Source organism: Coturnix japonica, chromosome 4 (genome assembly GCF_054131305.1).
Source record: "Coturnix japonica strain WE chromosome 4, WE-NBRP24, whole genome shotgun sequence".
Classification (NCBI taxonomy): Eukaryota; Metazoa; Chordata; class Aves; order Galliformes; family Phasianidae; genus Coturnix; species Coturnix japonica.
Window position 1 is genome coordinate 68,692,420 of NC_140666.1, and position 12,606 is coordinate 68,705,025.

At 40.1% G+C, this 12,606-nt stretch overlaps 1 protein-coding gene across 8 annotated transcripts in view; it reads right to left on the reverse strand.

Moving 5' to 3' along the window:
* Positions 1-3,759: 3,759 nt before the first annotated feature.
* Positions 3,760-12,606, reverse strand: part of ATP10D (ATPase phospholipid transporting 10D (putative)) — a 31,574-nt gene continuing 22,727 nt past the window's right edge. For all 8 annotated transcript variants that reach the window (XM_085547224.1, XM_085547223.1, XM_085547221.1 and 5 more), the window contains 9 exons: positions 11,504-11,688; positions 10,568-10,877; positions 9,870-9,946; positions 9,291-9,416; positions 8,661-8,861; positions 7,051-7,131; positions 6,713-6,817; positions 5,215-5,402; positions 3,760-4,261 (listed from right to left, as the gene is read on the reverse strand). In XM_085547224.1, the coding sequence (XP_085403350.1) occupies positions 3,913-4,261; positions 5,215-5,402; positions 6,713-6,817; positions 7,051-7,131; positions 8,661-8,861; positions 9,291-9,416; positions 9,870-9,946; positions 10,568-10,877; positions 11,504-11,688 (1,622 nt within the window). In that variant the 3' untranslated portion in view covers positions 3,760-3,912. The remainder of the gene's footprint in view (positions 4,262-5,214; positions 5,403-6,712; positions 6,818-7,050; positions 7,132-8,660; positions 8,862-9,290; positions 9,417-9,869; positions 9,947-10,567; positions 10,878-11,503; positions 11,689-12,606) is intronic.

A 12,606-nucleotide genomic window follows, 5' to 3' on the forward strand; every position in this document is an offset into this window, starting at 1 on the left:
TCCAACCCCCCTGACAAAGCAGGTTCCCTACACCACGTCACACAGGTAAGCGTCAAGGCGGGACTTGAATATCTCCAGAGAGGGAGGCTCCACCACCTCCCTGGGCAGCCTGTTCCAGTGCTATACAGATGAAATATTGCACAGCAACCTGTGAGTTAAAGTTGCTGTAAGTGTAGCACAAAGTTGGGGCTGAGGCTGAAAAATAACCAAAACACTGAACACTGTGCTCTCGTTTCTGACATCTGCCAAACACCTGTGAGATGAACTTAAAAAGCCTGCCTTCCAAATGGCAAAGTCAGGTCATGCTGTGCAGAAGCAACCAAGGGATCGTGATGTCTCCAATAATAAAAAGTAATAATAATAAACCTTCAACTACTAAGAAGTAAAGGGAGAATGATTAACATGCACCCCCCATTTGGCACCACCTTAGGTGCAACCCATAGTGTGCTTTTGAGCCCTACATGAAGTAATCCTCCACTCAGTTAAGAAACACATCTTGCAAACCCTTCCAGCACTGAGTCATGGGGTGACTGCTTGTAAAGCCAACCAAGAGTACTGTGACGCAGAGGTGAAGCAAAGGGGAGGAGGCCACTAAGGTGGCCTCAGGGCTCCCTATTGAGGGCCACTTTGTTTCACTGTGAAGCAGCTTGGCTGCCACAGCTCACAGGATTTGAAGGATCTCGAGTACTTACATCTTTAATACGATACTGTATGGGAAACTGTTGATCACAGCCTGAACCTCTGATTAACCACCTGAGGCAATGAGTCAGCTGCAGGAGCACAGGTGAAGGTAATTCAGCTGTGTTACTGGAAGGAGTGGAGCTTGACTTCACCTCTCCTAGATCTCATTTAAGGGCTGATCACCACTAAGGCAGGATCTCTTTGGAGATTGCTCCTTTGTGGAGTTTGCTGTGAACCCTCAACATTGGTGAGCATTTTCCATTTATCATAGATTATCTTTCTATCACAATAATCTTTCATATGAAACATTTGTTTAACCTCTGTTTACTTATTGACTGTATAACTGTACAGATATAGACATGAATTTCTAGGACTATAGAATCAGATACCTCTAAATTTGCTGATGGAAATGATGGAAACAGTCTTCTATTACATCACTTGTTATTACAAAGGGGAAGATAAGAAACATAACAATCTCTGTCACCACAAGTTAACAGAGTGCACTATGGTGCAGAAGGAGTGCTCAGGTGAGATAACAGAAACATCGGTATTTGACCTCCAGGGCAGGGAAGGAAGCATTGGCTTGGACTTCACTGCTTGAGCTCTTCACTGCTGGAGAACATCTGCTACAATCAGCAGGGGGAGAACTGCACCTGCCCTGGGGCACTGTAGCAGAGCACAACTCTGACATACATTGCATCCCATCCCTTGTATGATTCTACCCTGTGGAAGCTGATCTCCATGCACAACCTGCTGGCTGTTCTCCATTTTCTTCCAGGAAGCAGATAGAACCTCACAGATCCATGACGTGCAGAGGAAGCTGACATTTGCACTCAAAACACCTACAGTCCCCTCCTGGCAAGTTAACCTCAAGGCAAGGTAACCTCAGCAGTTACATCTCTTTCTATTCCCTTTAAGCTCTTCTTAACCCAGTCCTGGGAATGACTTTCTACAACTGCAAAAAGCAGAAGACTAATATAAAATATAAAATACTAGACTGTAGTGGAAATGCAAGTCACAGTCTGAACCAGTGATTGAGCACCTGGTAGGAAGGCAAGGCCAACCCAGGGGAGCTCAGGTGCGTGCAATACACCTGAATGACCAGGAGGTGTGGAGCCAGGATCCACCTCTTTCCAGACCTCATTTAAGAGCTGGCAATGTAGGCAAGGGTATCTTGCTGGAGAGCCCTGTATATTTTAGGCCTTCTAAAGGTGAGCAACTTCTTTCCTTTATTTTTTCTGCCTGCTGTTGTGTTTGAGCAAATCCTCACTTACTGCAGCCTGTGATCCTGCTGCTCTGCTGTCATTGTGCTTTCCATCATGTTTCATTGGGTAAAATATAAGAGTACACAAGCAAGTATATCAAAGCCACCTAGAGGTAATAACTGTGAATCTACTTAGGCTGAACGTAATCTCCAGGAACTTGAACGTTCACATTCTTTTTGAAGGTGTGCATTACATGTGTTGGAACTTACTAAAATTGTTTTGTCAGGTGTTGAACCAAATTTAAAAAAACCTACAGAAATGCCTGTTATCACTGGCTCCTTCCACTGTTTTTCTTCTAAACGCTAAACAAAAGGGTATTTTTGTTCTCACTGACTATGAGGATGGAATCTGCACTAACTACATTGTACCTTTTGAAACTTCTGGCAACACATGGTGACCTGCATCTGAAGGAACCCAGTGTGTTCTCAGTATCTACCCAATGTAGCAGCAGCTGTCTCAGACCTCACAGAGTTTGTTTAAACTGTGTCAGGGATCTTAGGAGATGTGGAATATGTAATGTTGATCATTGGCATGGAAAACTCATGGTTCAATTAAAAAGCAGAGCCCTTGCTCCAAATGTGGTAACTGAAAATAAACGCAACAGATCTTGGCAATTTGAAAGCAGAAAATATGAGAAAGAAACAGAACAAAAATTGTCTCAGTAGTAATAATTAGCTGCTACAGTTTGAGGAAATAATTTCAATCAGTGGTAACGGACACAGACGATTTCACAAATTCCTCCATAAATTGGCCTTGTAACCCTTTTGGGTAGGAAAGTAAAAAGGAGACAATAATTAGAGCCACACTCATCTCAGTTTACACGGTGTGAAGAGCAGTGGGGAACAAGCAGAGGTAGAACATCTCCAAGATATTTACACAACAGAGCTCAAATTTGAGGCATACAAATGGTTATACCTTCTTTTGAGCAGTGTTTAAAGATACTTGTGCTGTTTAATATGAAAGCCTGGAGGAATGTGAAAACACCTGAGACTGAATAAGAGACATGCCATTAGTTACAAGCTGCTGCATCTGAAGACACACAGAAGCTTCCCACTGCCACTTGCAAATGATTTTTCAGGGCAGGCATGAGGTTAAAAGCCTAGAGAAAAGTCAGGTAGCCAATATCCAAGCTGAGCAAGGAGAAAAAGATCAGTCAGCAGCAAATGAGATGAAACAGGGTGACAAAGTGAGGGGATATAGCAGGAGAATTAACTACCATGGAGAGCAAAAAACTGCACAAAGATTTTCTGTTGGAATGTGAAAGTAACATGGGAATTCTGTGTCTCATCCAGGGCACTTTTCTCATGGCTTAAATAGTGTTTGGATCATGCTGAGATGGTCATGGAGAAGCTTGACTACAGTGGTTAATTACTGAATTAAAAAGATTAGAACAGTTTTGTAACAAACAAATTAAAACCACTACATCTGAGCCTTTCTGCTTGCTTCCTACCTCAGAAAGCTATGAACTCCAGGCAACACTGTATAATAGATAATAGAACAGCAATGCAAGGGAGTAGCATGGCATGTGATAGATTGAATTTTACCTGAACTGAATCTGTGGATTTGTAATTCATACCATGTCCTGTCTGTACAAGGCCTTATGCAACCTTGCATGAAAGAGAAAAGCAGTATGCAAAGTATACTGCATGAGAAAATAAAGGTCTAAATGGCTGGAGGTTTTAACTTTTCAATAAATTACTGAAAAGCTGCATGAACTCAAAAGCTCTTAGGTAAATGAGCGCAACATCTAACGTGGCCTAAAAGAAAAACAAACAAAAAAACCCCGAAATCACAACATAGCATATATCAGCAGTTGTTCTTCTTGGATTTTTAATAGTTCACATTCCAACTTTGTATATTACATTAAACTATTTTGTGCACATAACAAAGAATTCAAACCTGCTTTTCATGTTAGAGAAACAGCACTGCTGTACTCCTCCAAAGTGTGTGCAGAGGCTTTGGCACATCAGTTATCTGAATCAGTTCTCTTTGAATTCAGAAATGCAGTCTTTTCAGAGTTCAAGATATTTCTGTTCCCAGGCTCTTCCTCCACTAATTCTTCTCTTGAACAGGCATGAAAAGGTGTTCTAGAAGCTGGCAGAACACTGTTAATGCTTTCTTCCTTTAATACAGTACCTATGGCTGAGCTGGAAGACCCAGAAGTAACCTGCAACTCCATTCTACAGTTCACAAGGCGTTCATCCTTCCATTTCTTAATTGCTTCTCTCTTTTCCTTGTGGATCAGTTTGTCCAACTGCTTGGCTTTCAACACTGGAGATGGAAACAATGTTCCTAGGAGAGCCCTCAGGAAATATCTACAAAATATGGTTCCAAATAAGCTGGTTAGAAGCAGACTCAAAACCATTCCCAAAATCAGAACTAGCACTGAAGTAAACTAAACACCATTCATTTAAACCTAAAATTGCAGCAGCCTCTGAAATACACTTTTGCTGGTGCCTTGTTGAGAACATAAATTATCATTCCAGCAACTGTACCAGAACATGTTTTAAAACAAGCATTTTCAAATGCTGATAATCATTTCAGGCACTTTCATTTCTTTTTTGTCTTTTAGCCTTGAGAAAAGATGACTGAGAGGGGATTTAATCCAGGTTTATAAATATCTGAGGTGTGAGGGCCATAGTGGTGAGGCCAGTCTCTTTTCAGTGGTATGTGGAGAGAGGACAAGGGGAAATGGACATTAGCTGGAACATAGGAAGTTCTGCACAAATATGCGCAAGAACTTCTTTACAGTGAGGGTGATGGAGCACTGGAACAGGCTGCCCAGGGGGTTGTGGAGTCTCCTTCTCTGGAGACATTCAAGACCTGCTTGGATGCCTACCTGTGTGACCTGGTGCAGAGAGCCTGCTTTGGCAGGGGTGTTGGACTTGATGATCTCTAGAGGTCCCTTCCAACCCCTACGATTCTGTAGAATGGTTTGGGTTGGAAGGGACCTTAAAGACTGCCAAATTCCACTCCTCTGCCATTGGCAGGGTTGACACCTACCAGATCAAGATGGGGCATCCATGGCTTCTCTAGGCAGCCTGATCCAATTCCTCACCACCTTCACAGCAAATAATTTCTTCCTAATACCTGATCTAAACTAATCTGTTTCAAGTTACTACCCCTTCCTCTAATCTCTAGACTCTGTGATAAAGACTATCTTCCCATCTTTTCTATAGACTCCCTTTAGGTGCCACAAGGCATCAACAAATTAAGGAAAACTTCTTTGTAAGCAGCTGCAGCTTGTGGTTATAAAACAGAAACACACCTGGGTAGCAGAGCAACACAAGTAGTCAGGAGGCACACAAGGTAAAAAACTGGATCTGCCATTTGCTTTTCCATGATCCGATAAGGATTTGATAGTGGGTTATGGGTTCTGTAGGTTGCCCCAAAAGCCAGAGCAAAAATGAAGTAAAATAGGATGCTGCCGACTATAACTACTGTATGAATCCAAGTCTGCAAGTCAGAAAAGAAAATAAATCAGATCTAGGCTGTAAACAGACTCATAAATCCTGTAGGCAAAGGTATGCATGAGCATGCACAGACCCACTCTTCCTTCAAGGACAGCTTCTTATGTAACAAATGTAACAGAGTTGAAAACTGTTCAGATAGTATTTCTAACTCGGTGCAAAATGCTATCAGGAAGAACAGAACCTTCTTTCTACAGTTCATAGGTAATCCAGCTGGTTTGTTAGTTTGTTTATTTATTTATTCTGCTAAAAGCGTAGCTATCAATACATTTGTGTAAGACATCATAGTGTTATTTGCTTTAAATAACCACCTTACTCACTGGCAGCTGAGAGTGATCTCAATCAAACAGAGGTAATAGCTTTACTTGACACATCCCTTACATATGCTGCTAGAGACATTGATTGATTGACAGCACATCATTGGAGTTATGCATATAATGGTTACTACGGAAACCACACTGTCAACAGTCTGACAGCTTGCCAATGTACCAAAATGCCAAATAAAACCCATTTGTGAATTGTTTTCCTATTCAGAGTGTGGATACACTTAAGCAATGGGGTGTAGGCAGACTAAAGGCATTTGTTTAAGTGCTGCCAAGATGAATGAAAGAATCACAACTTGCCATTTTATCTATTATGATGCAATTCCAAAGATGTTTTTCAAAAATGACATAAAAAAAAATCAAAAGCCATTAATATCTATCTTTAGATATCTCTAGATATCTATCTTTGTGCTGTAATATTGCTATATTCTCTTTAAAATTATGCACAATGGGCAAACGTTACCCTTGTAAAACTTAAAATTCATGCAAGCTAATGCAGATTCTATGAACAGATGCTTTGCTTTACGCGGACAAGTAAAAGTGGAATAGCATTTCCATAATATACTGGTTCTTTAGATCCATTTCAAGCACTCAAAAAATCAATAGCTGATAATGTTTTCTATGAGAAGCAAGCTCTGGGAACTTATGGTGGCTCAAGTAGATCACTGGTTGTTTTTACCATTTGCCAAATCAAAGTGACATTCCCAAACCCACTGACACACAATAAGGCAGGATCCTTCACTATTAAATAATCCTGAGATCAGGTTTTGTTAATTTTAGTCACACAAGTAGTTCTGTTGGCTACAATGACAGCTTCCTCAGGAGAGCTTATAGAAACCTATAAAGGAAATAATTCATTTCTCTCTTCTACTTACTGAGTTTTTTTTGTACTAAGCTCTGTTCCGTAAATTTTAATGAAAGCTGTATGCATACTCTGTTGAGAAATGTACTCTTCAGGAAACAAAGTACTCACCACAGATTTGCACTCAATGAGAAGATGAAACAATATTATAAAAAGTGCTGCAGTGTTTATAGGGTTTCCAAAAGAAAAAATGTCTGTGTCTGAGCCAGAGTAAGTCTGTAAAGGAAGACAGTGTAACATACAGTTAGTGTCACGTGCTTGATATGTAGTTCTAATTTACTTAAATACTGGACATAGTTGCATGCACAGTTCAACTTGGTTCCAATGACAATTCTGCTACCACATATTTGTATATGAAGAAGTACAATCAAAAACTACAATTTATTTCTAATTTGCCTGAGTTTTTAGTATGTCAAAGTGTATAAATGTATTTCATATTCAGCACTTACAAAGTAAGGCACAAAGAAGCAAGCAAGACTTTGGTAAAAAGCGTCCAGCAAGGTTATCCAAAAGGTCGAAGGCAAGTAGGCCTGTAAGAAAAGACAAACAAAGATAATGGCAATGAAACAAATTCAACAAATTGCTGCAGCTTTGTTAAGCATCCAACTGGACCTGAGGAAAGATAATCCACAGAATAACTCCAGTTGGTTTCCCCATGAAGAGATGTACCTTTATGCCACAATAGGAAAATGCACATGCAGCTAGCTGCTACGATATAAATCAGCAGCCAGGTCTGTGAGCTATAATCTTACAGCTGTTCCTCCCAGAACAGACCTGCCAAAGTCTTACCAAACTGAGCGATAAGGAAGGAGGAGAGCACTGGGACAGTGAATCACCCTCACAACTTACTATCACTGAATGCCAAGTCCCACGTTCCTCCCACCTCCGTTCCCTTCCTTTTTGTACATCTGCTTCTGTCCTTTATTTTATGCTCATTTACTCCTCTGCATGTACAGGACTATAATGTGAGCTAACTAAATTCACTAGAATGTGAAAAATCATTTTCCCCTGGTCACCTCTTCCCTCCCCTTAAATGTGGGATGTGACATTTTCTGTTGGGAATCTCAATACAACTTTGCTGTTGTAGTGAGTTAACTCAGCTCCTGGAAGAAACTGGTGAACGGCAGAACTAGCACAAGGAAGGTTACCTAACTACAAGGGTGAAAATAGGGAAATGGAAGAAAAGAAGGAGGAAAACAAGAAGGAATTAGTACTCCCCATTCAGTGGCAGCAAACTGATGAAACTATAGCTACATATGCCCTGGCTTAGTTATATTCCACTCCTTCAGACAGTCAACTGAGGCATGCAGAAGCACAGTCTACTCACTCAGGATTTCCCCTCTCATTAGTAAGGAGAAATGGGTTACTCCAAAAAGCAATTCAGCCCTTTCCTGAACTGAATTTCTGTCTGAAGATGATGTGGGAAACTAGACTGCTCATTTGCCCATGTCAGGCCAGTGCTTTAAATTACTGAAGATGAATCCAAGTTACTGTCTACACTTATAGCTTATGACATAATGGTGCAACATTATGTCATAACATTTTTTAAAACATTGCTCTTTCTTTTATTCTACACTTAATTCAAAGCAGTTATTTCACTGTGTTTCCATGCAAGAAAAGAAATGATATACTACTTAACAACTACAACCACAGAACAAGACAATACCGAGCTGAAAAAAAAAGAGAAAAATTTTGATAAATGTTTTTACAAAAAGTGAGCAGGGAAAGAGAAAAGCACTTGTATGATGTAGTAAAACTTTCCTCTCAGTTCACTGTATTCTGTTTCACCAGAACAAAGGACCAAATCCTGAGGCCTGTAACATCTACTTTATCAAAACACTGTGACTAATAAAACATCAGTCTCCTCCAACCAGGCTATGGAGAATTTACTTAGCAGAAAAAAAGCCCAGCCTTTATTCATGCACAGAATACAGATTTATATCTAACAGAGAAAGTGGTTTTAAACTTCATGTTTGCCTGATGTGAACCACAAAGGAAAGAAATAAATGGCTCAAAATGCTGACCACTTAAATTTGCTTCAGGCAAATCATTAACCTACCACAGATTTCTGGCTCATCATGTACAGCTGTGGGATCTGCATGAGTATCTCTGCAGACACATCTTTGTCCAAGACACCATAAATGATGGGAGGCACCGATGTAAAAAGGAGATTGAAAAAAATCAAGATCCAATAGTCAGTCATTGATGTGCCTGAAAACCCACAGAAGAACTGGTACCAGAATAAGAGGTTCACGTAGGCCTGAAAAGTCAATGATGAGATGACAACATGTTACCTGTAGGCAAATGTTTTAAAAACCAAGAGGAAAATAGGCAGGTTGTAGGTCTGGTTATAGTAATCTGTGAAAAATTATGTATGATTGCTATAAAGTCCCTGCCAATACCACACCTTGAAATTATATTTGGCTAGCACACATCTTTACATTTCAAAACAGGCTACACAGCTTGTTTAAATAATCATGCTATGAGTACATTAAATAATGCCTGCTATCCACTTCTTAAACAAACTAGACAATGGCTTTCAGTTGTAAACCCAGTTGTTTGACACATGTTCTTTGCATATTTTTGAACCCATTCACACCAGAAACTAAAAAATAATATGAAGCCCCAGTAGGCCCCTCAGCGCTGTCAAATAAGCAAACTGCTTTCCCTAGACTGGACAGCTACATACCACATTCTTGTAGAAGAAGTAGAGCACCATGTTGGTAAGCCTGGTGTAACACCAATGACCATGGACAAGCAGCAGTTTCCTGAGATGCCTGAACTGAGAAATCGCGAAGTCACTTGCCATCACAGCCTGGGAACACACAAAAAGGAAAGCACTGATATACACAAACTGCTAACAAGCTTCAATACTGACCAGCAAAGAACTGATATAATGCTGAAAAGTCTTATTTTGTGGGTTTTTTTTTATATATACAGTGTACACGAGCCTTGCCTTATTGAGATCTGAACTCCTCTGCACAATACTTTACAGCAGCAGCTCCAAAGAAATCCTCGATACTTCACGCCACAAAACAAGCAGCCAAAATACATAAAGGGGAGTTCAGTGACAGGCAGCAAGTTCTGTTATTTAGAGTTTGAATATCTGCACCCTTCAGCTTCTGAGTGCTTCCAGATACGTGCAGGGTCTTGCACACCTTCCCTCAAATACAGCAATGGGCTTTGGAGCTGCTGGGCCTCCAGAGTGAGCATTAAACAGATTTGAAATGGAATCTGATGTCACTTGTGTCTGTCTTGTACACACTACCTGCATGCCTTCTTGGCCCAAGATTCCCACACCAGTGTCAGCTACCTGGATCATACTGACATCGTTGGCACCATCACCTACCGAGAAAAGAGAAGAAATAATAACTTAGCTCTCTTAAGTTAGCTGAAACACAACCTGGAAGCAGCTATACTGGCTATCACATTGCCATGAAGGTAACACAAATACATAGACAAATACATAACACCACAGAATTCAGAGAAAACCTTTTTTATAGCCAGCAATGCAGCCTATGGAATACCCTACGGAAAAAAAGCTTAGAGTGTAGGAGGCCTAACTGAGTTGAGCGGTATTCTTCAAATGGATATTAACTGCTCCTTTTGTTAGAATTTAGTCAGTAAGCTTGGACAGAAAATACAGGTGTTTTAAATCATACTCAGTCATTTCCCTTATCCCTCACTATTTTGTGGGCTGTGATGGAGAACAACAAGGAAAATCCCCTCACTTGCCCTTCATACATCACATAATGCTGTACATGACTGCTGCTGTTCTTTGTTGCTTTAGATTACCAAGTACAGACTAACTTTGTTAGCTTGAAAGACTATCATCATGTTATGCTCAAGGCAACTACTATTCAAAGGATTATCTTGTAGTTTAATTTTATAACAGATATTGAGAAAAATAAAGGAGAGAAGAAATTGCCTTCTTCTCAGAGAAAAGAAGGAAACCATGAGACTCACCTACAGCTAACGTCATTGCCTTTAGCTTATTTCGCACCAGTCTGACCAGCACACTCTTCTGCAGTGGTGTGGCTTGGCAGCAGACTACAGCTCGGCATTTTTCTGTGAGCTCCAAGAAAATATTCTGCAGGTTGTCCTGAAGGACATGCTCTAAAGTCCTTCCATCAATAACCAGGCCTGCACTGAAGCCATGACCTTGGATAGAAGGACTTGCAGAGACATTCCCAAGTTTCTGATTTCCTTTTTTTTGGTCAGATGTGTTTTTCTGCATGCATTCTAAAATATTGTTCATCATCACAGCACAAGTATCCTAAAGACAAGAGAAAAGCACCTTACTAAACACCGTTTGTATCCTGGCTCCCTTTCCAATTTATAAAGGAAATATGCAGAAAATGCCAGTTGCTATCAATGTGTAGCATACTTCTCTCACTTTGTAGAATACAAAGGGATTCAGGCATGAGGCTGAATAACCCTTTAAAATCACAAAGGATGTAGTATAGAGGATAAAAGCAAAGCTAAATAGTGGGTCATTAATAAGATTGGTTTGGGTGTTGAAAGCACTGAAACACATTAGAAAAATATTAAAAGACTACCAGAAATAAAAAAGGCATGATTGAGGTAGAATATGACAAAGTGGCACACAACATAATTTGATATCATTTTGATGGCGATAATTTCTATATTGCTAATATGCTGTGAACTCACAGCTATCTGAAATATCTAATAGAATATGATGCAGGTCAACTTTCTCACCAAATATTTTCCTCTTTCAAGTGATGATGCTGCCTTTTGTCAGATGGGAAAACAGAGAATATATATTAGTTTCCTGTACAGTCTTGTGATACTGTGTGACTATATCCCTACTTTGTTTTAGCAGAGAAAAGAAAACAAAACACCCTCTTGAACACTGAAAAAAAGGCATAATTTTCTACTCACTCTACTTTGTGATTTGAGTGTGAAGATTCTGTCATCTGGCTCCAGCAATTTGCAAGCATAGGCAATGTTTACAGCTGTTTCTCTCTTGTCACCTGTCAGCATCCATATTTTTATTCCTGCTTTCCGTAATGCCTGTATTGTGTCTGGAACACCATCCTGCAGGCGATCTTCAATGCCAGTGGCACCTTAATTTAGATGAGCAGATGGTTTAGCACTGCAGTATTTCCAGAAGCAAGTCTGCAAGCGTGACGGGACAAGACAGTCCCCGTGCATATCCACATTCCAGAACAGACATCCTGCTACAATATGCCTGGGAATCTCCCCCTTCCTCATCTTTCTCTCTCAAAGTCCATCATATGTTATGGGTATGTGTCAACATAACTTCTTACAGTCTGTCATGGTTTTACAATTTTTGGTTATCAGTATTCCACGTCATATGTTGCACTGGGAGTTAAAAACTATAGGAGAATGGAATATTTGACAGTAATATCCCGGAATACATGAAGCATGTATACCGGTATCCTAGAATGAGCTTACAAAATCATCTGCTCTGTTAATGACAAGGTAACACATCACACTAAGTAAAGCCATTGCTGAAAAGCACCAATGCCTATAATATAGTATAGGACATTTTCAGTACTAAATCATAACCTGGGGGCATGGCTTGGGCTGTGGGATACTCAGGCTAAGAAAACTTATTAAAAAAACCCAAAACTTCAGCCACTTGCAGCTAGTGTCATTTTGACAAATAAACAATAGAATAATCCCCAGTAAAGTTTTTTCTCTTAAAGTGTTTCTAGTGAGGGATTCTAATGAGCAATTTGTATTTAAAGCAGAATGTCTTATGAGGATGGATAACGGCCAAAAGGTCAGGCAAAGTGGTGATGCTATAGCAGTTTCTGTGCCAACAAAGTCACAGAGATCATGTCCACTAGTCACCTGGAAAATGAAAATCCTTTGCTCTGCACTCTGCTTGCATTTTGATGCAAGTCAAAATAGTTTCAGAAAGGAAGATGCTGGAATTTTTTGAATGCTAATCTGACAGATACCAAGGGAAGAGAGGAAATAAACTGTTTCAGCTTGGGCACTCTAAACACTCTACG